Raw genomic sequence first — 17,032 nt, 5'->3', positions numbered from 1 at the left:
TATTTGGAGGACTTGTTTGTCATAGATCTGAATCCCCAACACATTGCACATTCCTGTGTTTAATTTGGTCAAAGCACTTGCATTCTGTTTGAGAACTATTCCTCTCCCAGACTCGCCACTGTCTCCACTGGGTTGAGCTCATTCATTGGCCCACTGGCTGACCCCACGCACTGGCTTCATGAAGAAACCAATTAAAGTATGTACCCTGAATAGGTAGAAATTGCTACTTATCATGGATCCTCAGGGTACCTCAAGAATAGAAAGCTCTAACTGCTAAATCTGAGGGTCTGCTGTGCTCTGTGTGTGTACCCCATGCCCTCAGTACACTTCCATGACCTTGATTGTAATTGAAAGAGACTTTGTTCAAAAGCCAGGTATCACTTTTTCCCAAGGCAGAGATGGACCAACCTTTTATAAGTACCTCCCTCCCTTGAATGTAACTTACTACTATTTCATCCACAGCTATGGCCAAACAACCTGCTCTACTGTGAGGATACATTCTGCTGGTGATCTCCAGCCAAGTCAGGGAATAAGCAGCACTCTGAATTTTAGCTGATAGACATCAGGAAAATCCAAATCCTGCTCCAGGAATGGTCCTAGGGTTGGAAAAAAAAAAAAGCAGCTGACTCAAGCTGGACTCAGAGGCAGGGATAAGGAGGTGGCCACTAGGAGAGCCCTGGAGGGGACCTCAGCCCCCTCCAGGCAGGATTTGAGAAGTGGTATTGAGGCTGTGCCCCCTGCCCCATCTCCTCCACCAGCTCTCCAGAGTCTTCTGACCAGTCTGTGTAGGTTCCTGGGGGAAGTTGCGTACCAAGTCATAAATGCCTACCTTAGCTTAATGACATTGAACAGATTTGCAGGTCATTCAGAAGGGCTTGTAGTTTGGGGGAGAGTGAGTTTTAAAGGGAAGGGAGTAAAGAAATATCCTGAGTACCCCTTCAGATGGTGCAGTAGGTAGGGAGTGCCAGGGAGGGCAGCCAGAAGGCAGTGGGCCTGGTGGAGTGGAGAGAGGGACCCAGGAAGCTGGGCTGTTGTTGAGCTGGGGCGCCAGTGCACCCACTCACCTGGAGGAGGCGGGGAGGAGGGGAAGCTGCTAGGTCCTTCTTGGTTGGAGACTGGAAGGCTTCTGGAAAACACAGAGCTCCAGTGGGTTTTTTCTGAATGGGGATTCTTCCTATGTGGAGACGAGACCGTCTTATACAAAGACATGTCTCCCAGTGTCACTTGCAGAATTAGTGCTTTATTTTTTCCCCTGAGTGGAATTCTGGAAATTCCTTCTCTTTTTCCCATTGACAGGTTTGACATTTTCTTTTCTTTACTAAAGCTGTTCACCGGGCCAGCCCTGGTACGTGATACCTCTATTGATCTGGCAAGTCATTTCTTGAAATGTAAAATTTATTATTATTATTATCACTACTATTATCATTATTTCTAAATTGGAATCACAAAGCATAAAGAGAAAATATCAATAAATATAAATAAAGCCAAGGGACTCTACCTCCTGGGCCTCAGTTGGATAAAAAGAACTCTGAGCTACTGAATCACCAAACTTGAGACCCGTCAGCAGCACGGCAGTGACTGGCCCTGCCCTTTGGTTGAGATTGTCCCTCCTCCTTGGGCCTCCTGGGCATCCAGGCTTGTGAGTTTCCTCTCTGATGGTTTCGTTGCAAGTCCCACCCATTAAACGTTGGGCTTGCTCACAGACCAGTCTTAGCTTTCTTCTCTTCTCACACTATACTATCTATCTTCTCAGAAAATCGCACCCACACTCATTCTTTCTCCAGCCCAGACCTTCATATATCATCACCTGGCCATCACGTGCAGTTAGATGTCGCCAAGGCATCTCAGACTCAGCATATGCAAATTGAACTACTGGTCGACCCCTGCCCTCACTCCACAACCTGGACCTCACCAGCACATAGTAGGTGCCCCGTAAATATTTATCAGGTGGAGCATTGGAGGTACTCTTAGCTCTAATCGTATTTGTTTCATAAACTCCACCAGATGTGTCCTCCCTGATGAAAGAGAGGAAGCTTTCACAGGTCCTTGCCTCATCCTCATGGACCTGTGCATCCCCCTCGACCTGAGCCGACGAACAGACGTGTGGCATGAACACACCGTGTACCTGTCCCTAGTGGCATGTGTGCCTACACGCATGCGCGTTCACATCCCTGATCAGCTGAAAAGCGCCACTTGGTCTCAAAGCAAATACCTTCTGTGGCCAAATTAAACAAATATAAATGTACAACTTCTTTTTTTAAGAATAATAAAATCTGTTTTCTGTCCTTTAGAGGTCAGTCCATTTTCAGCTCCCTGGCCTTGCCGGAGGCCTCTGATATCCTCCAAGTAACTTGGGTGACCCCCGCTTTGCAGGAAGACGTGCTTTCCCTACATCCCCCTCAACTTGTCAGGGTTACATTTGCGTTTCCTCAGCTCTTTATCTGGGCTGGGCTGACCTGCAAGGGGCTGACCACTGTCTTAGCACGTGGCTTCTTGCGTGGCTGCACACGGAAGCCCTATACTTTCTGGTTCTGGCAGCTTGTCGTACTGACAGAGGAGCTTGAGGAGTAGTTTTCTGGCCTTCCTGTCCGGGAATTAGGGCCCTGCCTAGGGTTCCATAGTCCACTTCCGCCAGGCTCCAGGCACGCCCCCAGAAAGGTTACTCTTGGTCCTTTAGCTGGAGTGTCCCTTTCTGTGATGACAGAGTGCTGGCTGGGTTCCGAGCTGCAAATCGCTGGGCCCAGAAAAGGCGAGACCAGCAGCCCTTGCCTTCTAAGGGCAGTGGTGGTGTCCTGTTTGTCCTTCTGGTGTAGAACTTACCATCCCAAGTATCCCGGACTCATTCATGTTCACTTCTCCCTTGAGGACAGGGACTGTGTCCTCTGTCAGTGTCCTCCTAGCACCAAAGCAGACCCTGAGTGGCAACTCAGTAAGTACTGTGGAGCATTATGTAGTAGGGCCAAGTAGGCAACGGATGTATTAGGAGTTGTAGTCATGCCATTAACTAGACTGTCATTAGAATGGACTTAGTACAGATCCTGCTCATTAGCTCATCCAGGCACTCAACAAACATGGAGTGCCAGGTGCTTTGCAGGACTCTGGGGACCGAGATGCAAACACGAAGACATAGTTCTCGTGGAGCTCACGTGAGGGAAGCCGTAAACTCAAGGGCATAAACAAGCAAAGTAATTACAAATTGTGATCACTGCTGCAAAGGAAATGACCCTGGTTACTGAGAATACAGGAAGGGTCGGGGGCGGGTGGTGGTGGGACACTTTAGACAGGGTGGCCAAGAAAGGCGTCTTTGAGGAAAGGAAATGGAGGCAGAGACTCAGATGGCAAGGAGTCTGTTTTCCAGGGAAAGGGAACAGCGATGTGGCAAAGGTCTCAAGGCAGGAAAGTGCTCGGTGAGCTTGAGGAACTGTCAGACACCCCTGTGGCTGGACAAAGGGGAAGGTGACTCCAAATGAGATGGGGAAGGGCCAGCCCCAGGGCCAGAGTAAGGCACTCGGATGCTAGTCTGACTGCCGTGGAAGTTGCTGGGGTCAAAAAGGGGTTCTTCCTGAGTATAACCAGAGGATGGATTGGAAGGTGCAAGAGAACATCAGATCCAGCTGCCTCTGATGGTTTGGGCGTTAGTTTTAATATTTTTTTAATCATAATATGTTTTAGTAGTTCCGTACATTATCTGAAAATAAGGTCATCTGGCTGGAGGGGCCATGATCCACAAATTCACTTCTCTACTCACTCATTCCTTTGACCAACAGGTATTGAGAAGCTAGGATGCTTCAGGCACTGGGGGGATTCCCAGGCCCCGCCCCCATGGCGTGGGCCATTGTGGAAGACAGATGCTCCCAGTGGGGCCTGGGTTTGCCAAGACATTGAGGCAGGAGACAGCCTCACACATCTGGGAACCACCCCCAGTCCCCAGGTTTGGATTGTGAGGGGGTGGGGTGAGGGATGAGGCTAAAAGGCCAGGCTGGTGGAGACCACACAGGGTCTTGCGCACCATGTTAGGAAGCGAGTTCGTGGGGCGCCCTGGAAGAATGCAAGCAGGAGGAGAGCGTCATCTGATTTACATTTTGTATAAAAACGCCTGCTGGCAAAGGTTTGCTCCAAAGTGGAAAGGGAAACATTTGGTGTCGAACAGCTAGGACTGCAAGTTCAAGCTTCATGTGCTCCAGCTGCCTTGGCTTCCCAGGGTCTTAGACGAGAGGGATCCTTGGGGATTAATTTATCCAGCCATCATATCTCATATTTGAAGACAGTAAAGCTCAGAAAAGCAGCTTGCTTGAGGTCGCCATTGTCCTTGGTCCTGGTCTGTACGCTGAATCCCAAATAGCCATTTCGAAGCCAGGTTGTTTGATCACCTGGAGAGGAATGAGGGGACTAGGTGTAAGTATCATGGTCAGGGCAGCCCATCCTACTTGCTGGGGACACAAGTCAAGGTCTGTTTCCCATCAGTGGAAGTCAGGATATTATCCATGAGTATTAAGGATAAGGATTTGCTTTCAGTACTGTGGATTAAAAAAAAAAAGTAATTGGAAAATCATGCTATCAGATAAGTGATCCTGCGGTGATTCCAAGTCTTAATGCCCAGGTAGAGCCCCAGGCTATGTATTTTGGCCGTGAACAGGGATGCTCTTTCACACCTCAGGTTTTCAGCTGTCAGTGTGGTAGCTTAAAGTCTGCTGTCTTCAGACAAGGGGTCATCTGTTTGGTCAAAACAGCAGTGTCTAGCTTATCAGTTGCATCTTGTAACCATGTTGCTGTGAGTCAAAAGCAACCACCCTCCAAGAGCAACAGTTGTGTTCCCAATCCCGCAAAACGGCAAAAACGTGCTACAGTTTTTTTTTTTTTTTCCCTCCCCAAGCAACATAGCAAAGTGATTAAGAACATGGGAGCTGATGTCAGACAGCACCGACTCTGTCACTCACTACCTGTGTGTTCTGGACCAGGTCAATAACCCCTGAGACCGTCTTTAAAATGGAGATAATAATAGTCTTACCAGCTTCATAGGCTATTTGTGAGATTAAATGAGTTAATGCATATAAAAGATTTACCCCCGAGCCTGGCATGCAAAAGCATTTGAAAAAGAAAAATGGTGGTTATGATTTTGTTCCTAAATGATTGAGCTTTTCCTGTGAAAAGACTTGGAGAAAGATTTCTCTGCAGACTGGCCCAGAGTGAAATATTATCGTCAACTCTCAGGTATCAGCACTGATACGGAGAATTTTGTAATCATTTACCTTGGTTCTGAAAGCAAATTATGCTTTTCTATTTGATGGAGAGGCCGGGGGTACACTCTCCTAGGCTTCTCGCTTGCCATCCCGTCGTAGGGGTGTAGGGTCGTACCTGAGTGACATGGCCTTCCTGGGAGTGATGGGAGGTGGCTGCCACAGAGAAAGCTGGGAGAAAGGGTGATGGCTCGTCACCAGCATTGGCGACCACCTTGAGGGGAGTCTGACTGCATTGAAGGGGCAAATGGTCTTTCTCTTGAACATACTGTTCAATTTATGAAAGTGTTTGACATCGTCTGCCAGAAGAGCCTGGATTCCCATGTGATTAACCACAGTCGTTTACAAGTCTCCACTACTTGTCCAAAAACAAGCAGAGTTCCTTCATAACCTCGCCCCAAGGGCCTGCTCTCTGGTGATCCAAATACTTGGCATCCCGAGAAGTAATCTTTCTCATCTGTTATCTTCAAGTAAATGGAAGAATTTGCTGTCGTTTCTGTGGCACTCAGGCCTGAGCTCTGTGGAATTAGCCTGCCGGTGGGGTGAGCATACCAGGAAGTGAGGGCATTAAAAAAAAAAAAAAAAAAATGGAGCCAGGGTGAAGGAGACAGGAGCATATGGATATCTTCCTTTAGGGCAAGTTTCCAAGTCAAGCAAAACAAAATTTTTTTCACTTTTTTCTTGTGTGTGAATGGTCTCACGGGTGTCACCCCTTTGCTGACTGCTCTGTGGTTGACAGAAGAGTTTTCTGGCCCTTATTCTCGGGGAATCTGCCATCAAATTGGGACACTAAAATTTTACAAATGGCAAAGGGTGAATTTTCAGCTGAGATGGCTGAGGTGCTATGGGAGGGATGGAGGACTTCACCCAGCTTCTGAAGGGCAGGCCCCAGCTCACCTCCCTAGGCTTTATTTCCCTCCAGGTTCTTCTGTAAATTGGGGATGATGCTACTCATTGCCAGGGCTGCGTGGTAAGAGAGATAAGGCATGGGATAGCCTTAAGGTGTGTAAGCCTGGAGCTTAGGGACAGGTTACAGCTGCAACCACAGCAACCCTTCAGGCCCCATTCCCAGCATGGCATCCAGGTCCTGAGAAGTTTGCTAACTAAGGGTCTGGAAGCTGTCACAGCAATCCTGATTAGAAACACCTGTATTGCCCCACCCCCCTACTCCCTACCTCCCACCCAGTTGTTTTCTCCCCTGGGGCTCTAGGTGTTCCCATCAGCTGTCATTCCCCAGGCCCAGTGGAAAGGAATCTGTGATTTTTCTCACTGGACTGGACTGAAAGTTTCAGTCTCTATCTGTGTCTGTCTGTTTCATTTAAGTATCAGTCATCACTTTCTTTCATATATTACAGTTGCATATGCTTCCTATTTTTCATCCCACAGTGTCTCTCTCAGTGGCTTATACACAGTAAGAGGTAATAAGTATTTTTCAAAAATTCTAGTGACTTGCCCTCACGTGGCAGGTGTATTTTAAGAAGTGACCGTTAGAGATCCCTGGAGAGGACAGACTTTCTGGGGTAACTGCCATGTCTCAGGCACTGTGCTAGAGCTTTCATGTCAGTTACATCAGTCAACCGTGGCAGTATTCTTCCCATTTTACAGATAAGAAAACTGAGTCCCAATGATATTTTGGACCATGAACATCATCCAGCTTGAAAGTAGCCAAGTTAGGATTCAGATTCAGAACTGCCTCACTGCCTATCAGGAAGAGACAAGTTGGGGGGCCCCCACCCCCCACCAGCATCTCAGATCAAAACATAGAGGCACCTACGTCTTAGACATAGCCATTAAGTGCATCGATAGCCGTGGGGGGCAGGGGCGTACAATTCTTAGGAGCCAAAATATGTATTTCAAATTGTCGTGGACACATTTCTAGAGATAGCAATAGCTGATTCCACGTCATGTTAAAAGTAAACTTTTGTTAAAAGCAAAAGTGTCATTTGATCTACTGCAGATTTCGGCCCATCTGTAACAGATGTCCCTGATATGAAGACCTTCTGTACACCTTACTTATCCTCAGGACAAGACCATTTCTTCCCCAGCTCACAGTAAACTCACTTTAGGGATCTTTGCTTTCACTCACAGATCCCTTTCCCATTTTCCAGCCCAATAAAGCAGTGCAGTTGGTCATAGAAGAAAAGCATTTTTTTTTCCCTCCTTAAAACCAACTGCAAGGTCTCACCCCTACCCCCATAGGTTTTACAGAATGTTTTTTTTTAAAGGTATGTTGTTTAGGGAATTTTTCTTGGTGCCTTTTGAGTTTCTGGAAGAGATCTGTGCTCCTGCCCCAAGGGAGCCTTGGTCATACCATCCTGCATCTAAATCAGTCCTTCCCTGTCAGCCACTGTGACCTCTTGGCCTCTGTATTCCCCTTCTCACCACGAAGCCTTCCTTATCCAGCCCAAAGGAATTTGGGTCCAATCAGCAGATGGAGATTTCCAGCTCACGGGCCTTCCATTTGGTGTAAGGTGATCACGGGCAGCTGCGTGGAGTCAGCTCAGTGCTGCTTCTTACCAGCCCTGTGACCTTGGGCAAGTGACTTGCCTTGCCTTGGGCAAGTGAGCCTCCATTTCTTCATACATTTAAAAAGGTGGTTGATGGGACTTCCCTGGTGGCGCAGTGGTTGAGAGTCCGCCTGCCGATGCAGGGGACACGGGTTCGTGCCCCGGTCTGGGAAGATCCTACATGCCGCGAAGTGGCTGGGCCTGTGAGCCATGGCCGCTGAGCCTGCGCGTCCGGAGCCTGTGCTCCGTAACGGGAGAGGCCACAGCAGTGAGAGGCCCGCGTACCGCAAAAAAAAAAAAAAAAAAAAAAAAGGTGGTTGATGATAGCAGATGTCAGCAGGGTTGGTGTGTCAGGGTTCTTGTCTCCTAGGATAAAATGGCAGAGGATACTGTAGGCAGTTGCACCCTTTCCTGATAGCCAGTGCATGGCTCCCAAATCCCTGTTTGGCTTAATGATCTGGGTTAGGCCATCTTGGAGCTTTGATCACTGTTAAGACTTATATCAGAGAAGTAGCTCTCTGCCAGAGGTCCTGCAAAGAGACGTTTGGCCATGTCTGGAGCCGTTTCTGGTTGTCACAGCTTGGTTGGGGATTGCTAAGAGCATCTAGTGTGTAGAGACCAGGGATGCTACTAAACATCCTACGGTGCACAGGACAGCTCCCCACAACAAAGAGTTATCCAGCCCAAATGCCAGTCCAGCTCCACGTGCCAAGGGTGAGAAACCCTGGACCAGAGGCACAGGGCATATGACCTGCTCCTTACCCGCTTCTCTCCAGCCCCCACACAGCCCGTTTGGACATCTGGCAGCTCGGGGAGTCAGGGAGGTTCCATGGAAGTTCTCACAATCCTCAGCCTCGTGGAGAAAGTACAGTAAGGAAGCCTTCGATCCAGGTGCCACGTGACAGGGGCTATAATAAAGGTATTCTGCCTGAGGACCAAATTCTGGGAGCCCCACCCCCTAAGATCAGGGACTACCAAAGGTGCTCACTCTCACCGTTATTCTTCAGTACTGTTCTCAAGGTTCTAGTCAACACAATCAGACAGAAGAAATAAGTTAGCAATATAATCCCTGAAAAGGAGGAGGTCAAAATGATCACTGATTACACATGATATGGAAAATCCAGGAGAATCAACTGGAAAAACTCCTTTACAAAAATAAAGATGATTCAGTGTAGCAGCAGGGCACAGAATGGTTAGCAGAAATCAATAGTACAAACGTGTGTAACAAGATAGAAAATGGAATGGAAGGAAAGCTCCTATTTACAATAGGAATGTGAAATATAAAATAATAACTTGGATTATTTAGAAGTAGATTCAGTTGCAGTTAACACATGAAACCCAGACAACAGTCCTTTAAATAAAGTACAGGTTTTTCTTTTTCTTATGAATGTTATCTGGAAGTATAGGTAGTCCATTCCTGGGACGTGGTCCTTATCTTTATGGTCGAAGGTGGCCGCTAGGACTCCAGGCATTACATCCTCATTCAGGCAATAGGATAGAGGAAGGAAAGCAGAACTGTAAGGCTCTTCCTTTCTAGGAGACTTCGACACATCTGATTGGCTAGAACTTAGTCACATAACCACGCCCAGCTCTAAAGAAGGCTTTGAATTCTAGTTTATAGCTGCATCACTATGTGCATGGCTTAAAAGAAATCAACATTCTCTCACTAAGGAGAAAGGGAGAATGAATATTGGGACAACCGGCAGGCTGCCATGAAATATAACAAAAGTGTACTACAAGATCTATAGGAGAGAACTTTAAAATGCTCCTATAGGACACAGGCAAGATTTGAACAAATGGAAAAACAAACAGTGTTATTGAATAGGAAGACTCAACATCATAGAAAGATCAATTCTCCTTGAGTTAATTTATAACTTTAAACACGTTTCCAATAAAAAACATCACTAGGAATTTTTTTTTAACTAGACAGATGATTCTAAAGTTTGTATGGAAAAATAAATATGCAAGAGTAGCCAGGAAATTTTGAAAAAGAAGAAGAAGGGGACCAGTCCTGCTGGCTATTAAAACATATTTTAAACCTACAATAATTTAAAAAGTATGGTACAGACCAATGTTATAGAGTGAAGGGTACAGAAATAAATCCAAATATATATGGACATTTAATACCAGTATTTATTAAAGGTGGTATTTCAATCAATGAGGAAAAGATGAAGTATTTAACATATTGGATTGGGGCAACTTACTAGAAGTCTGGAAACAAAGTTGGATCTATACTTCACACCTTTTATCAGGACAAATTCCAATTATATCAAAGACTTAACGTTTATAAAATGAAAGCCTAAAAGTACTAGTGAGAAACCTTGGGAGAATGCTTTTATAACTTTGAAATGGGTAAAACAAAGACTTTCAAATGAAAACATAAACTCCAAAAACCGTAAAATTAAACATCAATTCAGTTACATCAAAAGAAATAAGATTGGCCTGGCAGAAACCAGCATAAGCAATGTCAGAAGTCAGAGAGTAAACTGAGACAAGTATTTGCAATTCTTAGCCCACACAAAGGTTGTTTCCTAATATAGAAAGAACTCCTAACAATCAATAAAAATCAAACACCACCAAAGGAAAATAGGTAACAGTTCACAGAAAAAAAAATACAGATCACTTTTAAATATAGGAAAAAATGCCCAAACTTAACAGAGAAACCTAGGGATATACTGAAATACTATTTTTACCTATCAGACTACCAGACACTTGGTAACACACCATGGTAGCAAGCAGGGACTATCATATATGCTTATGGAGATGTAAACTGTTCAACCTCTAAGGAGGGCAGTTTGACAACATTCATCAAAATCCACATTTTTTACTATTTGACTCAGAAATTTCTAGGATATGTGTACAATTACTTTCATATATGCACAAGATGTCATTATGTACAAACTTAATCACAGCAGCACTATTTATATAATAGCACAATATTAGAAGCATCTTAAATGGCCCCCCCAAAATACGGTGGAGTATCATACAGCCATAAAAATGAATTAGGAGACTCTTCATGTGTCGAGACAGAAAGATCTCCAATATAGCCAATATATAAGTAGAAAATATAAGGTATGAATGAGTGCATATAACAAGCTTGCATTCAGTTAAACGGGAGGAAATGAATGTATATTCACATTTTCTTTTTTACGTATAAAGTGTGACCAAGAGGATACACAAGAGGGGAAAGGGGTGTCTGGTAGGAGAAGGGGAGGGAAATCATGAGGGGACCACCGCCCTCAGCCAGCTGTGCCGCTAGCAGAGCTTCGGGGATACCACCTTCTCTCTGCAGGCTCCATCCCCTCTCCCTTGCAGGGAAGGGCATTCTCTCTCCTCTCTCATTCTCCACCTGAGCAAGCATGGCCCTGGGCTTCCCTGAGCACTCCCATCCCCTGAAATCCCACTCAGGAACTCACTTAGAGCCCGGGACAAGACAAATTTGGTCTCTGTGGTATGAGTATTTTTCTTTTTAAAATGAAACTGAAGACGCCCAGAGAAATAAAGTTGCAGTAGCAGCCTTCCTGGCCCCCAGGGATCTTTCAAGCTGTGCTAATCTTTCCTGTTACAAAAGGAAAGGAACATAAATCACTAACTCTTCCTTGGGACTTGGATTCCCATGGGGAGTTGGAGTTTAGATAAATACAGGCAGTGGAGGGGGACTCCAAGGAAGATGTCAGGCATCATCGACAGGACAGTGGGAAGAAATGCTTTGGCCTGGGGCCTCCCTTCGCCACAGCAGAGGGGCAGCTGCTGCAAAACATGCTCGGCCCTGGTGGCCGCCCTGGGCCTTCAGCAGGAGTGACTTCTCTCTCCAGGGAACAGAGGGGCAGGGAGCCCAGGGATGGTGTGCACCTGGGCCAGGGCAGGCAGAGAAGAGCAGGAGGTGGGGAGAAACTAGGTGGTCCACCTTCTCTTGCTCTGAGTAGGAGCCCCCCAAGCAGAAGGAAAGGCTGAACCTGATGGGCCGGAAACGCTGAGTCGCAATTTTCAGCACAAAGGCAAGGTTCGGGTTGGCTCAGAATCTTCTGAAATCTATTCCATTCGTACAAATGAGAACGAGTCCTTCCTATGACATAACAAAGGCTTTAAAAGAGAGTGCTTGAGTGATGGCATGCGGGGTCCTTTATATTTTGGGGGTTGGTGACTGGCACTGAAAGTCATCCACCACTGAGAAGGCAGGAAGGTAGGGGAGTGTAGTACATGGAGGCAGCGATGCCAGCCTTCAGAGCCAGGGACCTGAGCTCAGGTCACAGTCCCACCAGCACCGTGCCACCTTACGGAGGTCACTTGCCCTCTTCCAGTCTCCCTGTGCTTGTTTCTGACGCCGTCGTGCAGAGTGTGCTCTTCCTCGCTCTCAGGGTTGTTCAGAATACGAATGTGGTTTGTAGACTACCAGGTGCTTTCCGCAGGTTGTCGTTACCGTTAGCGTGGGTGTTGCCATGGTGATCATGGTGGGCAAGGGTAGGTCTTGGAAAGGCAACTCTATAGACTGGAGAGCGTGTAAGGGGCCCTAACTCAGCAGGGCCGTGGATCAGCCTCTCAGCCACTCAAACGTTAGCAGGAAACCCGGCTCCCTCTCAGTTTCCTCATGAAGGAGGCGGGTGTTAGGGTATCAGACCGGCTCTTTCACACACCTCATCACAGTAACCCTTCACGCCAGCACATGGGGTTACAGGCCAGCAAGGTGACTGCACCAGGACCACACCCCAGTAGTGATTGCAACCCAGGCCGCCTGCACCCGAGTCATGCTCCCCTCACTGCTCCCCTACCCCAGCCAGAGCGGAGCCTTGACCACGCACGGTGGCCAGGGTAGGGACTCGGGGAGCCCTGGTCCCAAGGGCCCGGGCGCGCTCTTCTTTCTGTAGCCCGCAAGCATTTGCTTAGAGCAGCACATTTTACGTGCTTTCTCTTTTCTCAAGAAGTCCCAGCTGTATGAGGAAATGGGGCCACGGGTGCAAGACAGGCTGGCCTTAGAGTGTTTCCTGCCCCACCTTTGCACTCGGGCCTGGATTCCTGACGGTGGCCGGAGTTCAAGTCCAGACGCCAGCAGGCTTGTGAGAAAGGCCCCTCTTGCTCTGTGTGCCGGGCAGTCGGCCTTCTTTGCAAGGCCCCCCCACCCCAGAGTGACTGCTGAGGGAGACCCAGGGTGAGGACCTCCATCTAGGTCTTTATATGGGACAGGTCTGGAATTTGCAGACTTGCTAGGGGAATTCTTATCCAGAACCCTAGATTCTATACGAGATCTTAGGGGAAACCCAAACTGTAAAATAGGCCATATGGAAGCTGCACTGGCTGAGGCCTGAGAACCACCCAGCTCTATGGGGCCTGGTTATTGCAACCAATGGGCCTTCCTTCCTGCACCCAGACCCTTCCCCTGCTTGGCCTTCTTGCCCCTAAGAGACTGATCTTGCAAATGTGTCGTGCGCGCTTGTGCAGGCTGGGGCTTCAGTTACCCTCGGCCCCTCAGCATGAATTTCAGAACCCCCTTCCTGGCGTTCTGGGCTCTTCGGGTTTGGTTTCAACATGTCTGCCTTGCCTCACCATTTACTGGGACTCAGTTCTCTGGTCTCTTCACTGCCTTTTGCATGTACTGTGTTGGCCTTCCCCTCCCTCCCACCTTTTCTCTTCATGCTCTGTCCAAACCTTACCACCTAGCCAAGCTTCTCTTGAGTCAGTTTCCTGGGAGCCCTCCCTGCCTGCGCCAGCCATCAATGGTCTCCCTCCCCCGCTGCCCCCAGAACACAGCAGCTCACATAGTCCGTGTCCTGTAAAGCAGCGCCTGGTTCTTATGTGGTTCAGTGTGCTTCATTGGTGCCAATGGGTGTCAGTCTTGTCCCCCCACCTGATCCCCATGATTAACTGATAAAGGGAGGGGCCTAAGTTCCTTCTTTCTCTCTTATCAAGATCTGAATAATATGAATTTCAGCATGCAGTAAGGCTTCCGTAAGTGGCTGCTGACTTCTTTAAACCAAAGCAGTGTTGAGACATTCCTGAGGTTACAGAAGCTCCTCCCTCAGGCTGCAGTGAATGGGGGGCACTTTGGGGGGTTGGCCGTTGTGGGCAGGAGCCCTGGACTGGGGTTGGTTGTCGGCAGATCAAGCCTCCTTGAAGACTTTCCTTTCTGTAGCAGAGTTCCCTGAGATGTGCATACCTCTTCACCTCAAAAAGGTCATATTGGGATAAGTGAAGCATTAACCGTGTGGTTCTGGCCCATCTTACAGGGATTTGAAACTGGACAACATCCTTCTGGATGCAGAAGGTCATTGCAAGCTGGCCGACTTCGGAATGTGCAAGGAAGGGATTCTGAACGGCGTGACGACCACCACGTTCTGCGGGACTCCTGACTACATCGCTCCCGAGGTGAGACCACGGACAAAGGGCTGCCTCCACCTGTTGCCAGGGGTGAGGCCTGAGTCCATCCCCATAGGCCAGGGTCATCCAGCGGTGCTGGGGAAGGCTCTGGAAAACCAGAATGGATTCCGGGGAGGAGGGAGAAAAGGCAAGGTAAAAGGCTTGCCGACTTCTGCATAAGGAAGTGGTGGTGATGGGGAGATGACGGTGAACTGAGAGTAGCAGGCCATTCCCCAAAGCTGGCCAGGCCCTCCCTGAGCATCCTCTCACCCCAGTCCAGAACTACCAGCAAAACTAGGACCAAGAGACGTTTGTTGACTTGTATGATTGCTTTCATTTTTTTAATAACCAGAATAAAGGAGAACCATTGATAAAGGCAGTGATTAGCTTTATCAGCTATAATTGGCCTACAGTGAAACCAAGAAGTAGTTGCCATTTCTAGTGCAGCAGTGATTCCTCATGGCAGGCACACAGGATTGAGCCGGAAGACGAGAGCGCCTGGGCCTCATTTTAATAGAGATCGGAGATGTTCGTGGTGAGCCTCGCCAATAGGTTGCCTTTCATGGGAGTTGCTTGGGTGTTTTGTGCATCATAAAGTGTTTGTTTGCCTTCAGTTTCTACAGGTCAGTCTTGCCTAGACTGAGAGATATCTAGTGTGGTATGATTCAGATTTAAGACACAGTCTGTCATAAATACTTAATAAAAACGGTCCTGAGTGTTCTGACACATGTGAGATGAGAAGGAAGTACCAATCCCCTTTAAGCATTGTCCATGGTGGGTAGGGGTTAGCACGGCCAGATTTCATTTCCTTCCAGTGGGCATTGTTTGAGCACCTGCTAGACACAAAGCCATGTGGGGATGAAGAATTGACTAAGACCCTGGTGGCTCTCCTAAAATGACTTTGTGTCTAAAGAGAGTGACAGATAAGTAAACAATGAATTAAGCAGAATGAATAGGTACACAACACAAGACAGTAACCTCAGGGATCGGGGGGGTTTCTTAGAGCACCGGGTGGATGAATTGAGTTGTAGAGAATCAGCAGGATTTCCTTTGGTGGTATGGAGTGGGGAGCATTCCTGAAAACAGCAGGAAGGACTGGAGTGGGCGTGGGGCAGGCAAGGAGGCTCAGTATTCCTGGGCTCTGAATCCTTTAAGGCAGGGCTATGTTTCTAATCTGGGTACTCCCAAGCTCCGGCACACTAGTCAGTCTCTTAGTAATGGTTTGTTGAATGAATAAAGGAATGAGAACTTGTGATGCTCCAACATGAGCAAAGACCAGGGGATGAGAACATTCTTGGCCATTTTTAGAAAGGAAGATAGCGTGGCTAGAAGAGAGGATTTCTTAGTGCTCTTAGTAATGAACAAGGTTACGAAAAAGGACCAAGGAAAGTGGCCTTTATTCTGTAGGATCTGTGGACCCACTTAGGGTTTCCCAGTAGAAGGAGGGTCATCATCAGACCTGTCCCAGAAAGAAGACAGGCAACAGCAGTGTAGATCAGAAGCCAGAGGGTCAGGGAAGGATGGTTGAGAGTCTTTCCACAGCCCAGACAAGACACGGGGAGGCCTGAGGAGGGTCATAGAATAAGGATGGTAATAGGTAAATTCTCACTGGAACCTCCATCTTCTAAAAGATCTGAAGAATAGAGATTTCAGTCTGTCTCTGCTAGTATGTTCTCTTAGCAGGGACACTGGGAATTTAACCTCCAAGGAGAAATCATTGCAAGCAAGAGCTCTCGATTGAGACTTGCTTTTTCTACCACCTTCCTCGTTCACTCTTTATCATCAGAATGCTTGGTCCTAGGCCCTCTGTGAATTGATGCCAGAGTCAAAGGGTTGGCAGCCCAGTGTACTAGTCAAGGACCCGGTCCAAGAGAAACATTCACTTTATGATGAACAAAACACCCACACAGCTTTCACAAAAGGCAATCCATTGATGAAACTCACAATGAATAACTCCGGTCTCTGTTGAGAGTGGGCCCTAGACACTCTTCCTTCCCATTCTACACTTGTGCCAACTGCAGCATCGCCACTCCACGCGAAGTGAAATCCCTGGTCTTACTGTAGGCAAATTACAGCTGATAAGGGTATCGCTACCTTTATCAAAGGGTCATCGGGAAGATTAAATGAAATTACGCCGCTAAAGCCTTTAGCACGGTGCCTGGCCCACGGTAAGTGCTGGGTCAGTGGTGTCTCCGTCACAGTCATCGTGGTCGTTGGGTTGTGCGGTGGGGTGGGAAAGCACAGTCCTGAGAGTTGAGATTCCAGGCCCGACTTAACCACTAATGCCCCCATGTGATCCTGACCAAGTGGCAAAATGTTTTGGACCCTCAGGTTCCTCATCTTTCAAATGGGAAAATAATTCCTGCCCTACCCACCTCATCAAGCTATTTTGAGAATCTAATGAGATTAGAGCATGGAAATGCTTCAGAAAGCATAAGCCTGTATTCAAATAGGAGGGGTTGTGAGACACCTGGCTAAACCCGGAACCAGAGACGCGTTCTGAGGCATTAGCTCTGCCCTGGGGCTGTTCTTCCCACGGTGTGCCCTTGGCTGACCTCCATGGCAGCCCCTCTCCTTTCTCCATGCCCAGCCCCCGCTCCCCGTCAAATGGCGGCCAGCCCTGGGTAGTGCCTGACGTCATCAGGCCCAGTGCCCGCTCTTCTACCCCAGCTCTGACCCATCAAGGGGTTGGCCGCTGCACCAGGTGCCCCCCCCATGGCATGTGAAGCCTTGCCCTTCTCACCAGCTCCATCCGTGACAAGGCGATTAGGAAACAGATAATTAGGGCCAAGCCTAAGGGGAATTTTAGAAAAGATGCCACCCAAAATAGGAAGACTCTGGAGGGGCCTGAGGAAGGGTGGGCAGGGCTGCTCTGTGGTTTCCCCAGCGCCATCCTGTCTGAGCACACGCAGGGCCACCTGGAGGCCACCTCCCCAC

At 48.0% G+C, this 17,032-nt stretch overlaps 1 protein-coding gene across 3 annotated transcripts in view; it reads left to right on the top strand.

Moving 5' to 3' along the window:
* The window catches only part of PRKCE (protein kinase C epsilon), a 509,389-nt gene that overhangs the window by 459,157 nt on the left and 33,200 nt on the right, over positions 1 to 17,032 (top strand). For all 3 annotated transcript variants that reach the window (XM_030857772.2, XM_060309072.1, XM_060309073.1), the window contains one exon: positions 13,966 to 14,104. In XM_030857772.2, coding sequence (XP_030713632.1) covers positions 13,966 to 14,104 — 139 coding nt within the window. The remainder of the gene's footprint in view (positions 1 to 13,965; positions 14,105 to 17,032) is intronic.

The sequence above is a fragment of the Globicephala melas genome, chromosome 12 (genome assembly GCF_963455315.2).
Source record: "Globicephala melas chromosome 12, mGloMel1.2, whole genome shotgun sequence".
In the NCBI taxonomy this organism is placed as follows: domain Eukaryota; kingdom Metazoa; phylum Chordata; class Mammalia; order Artiodactyla; family Delphinidae; genus Globicephala; species Globicephala melas.
The sequence above is the reverse complement of the archived record's forward strand: the minus strand, read 5'-3'. Positions and strand labels throughout refer to the sequence as shown.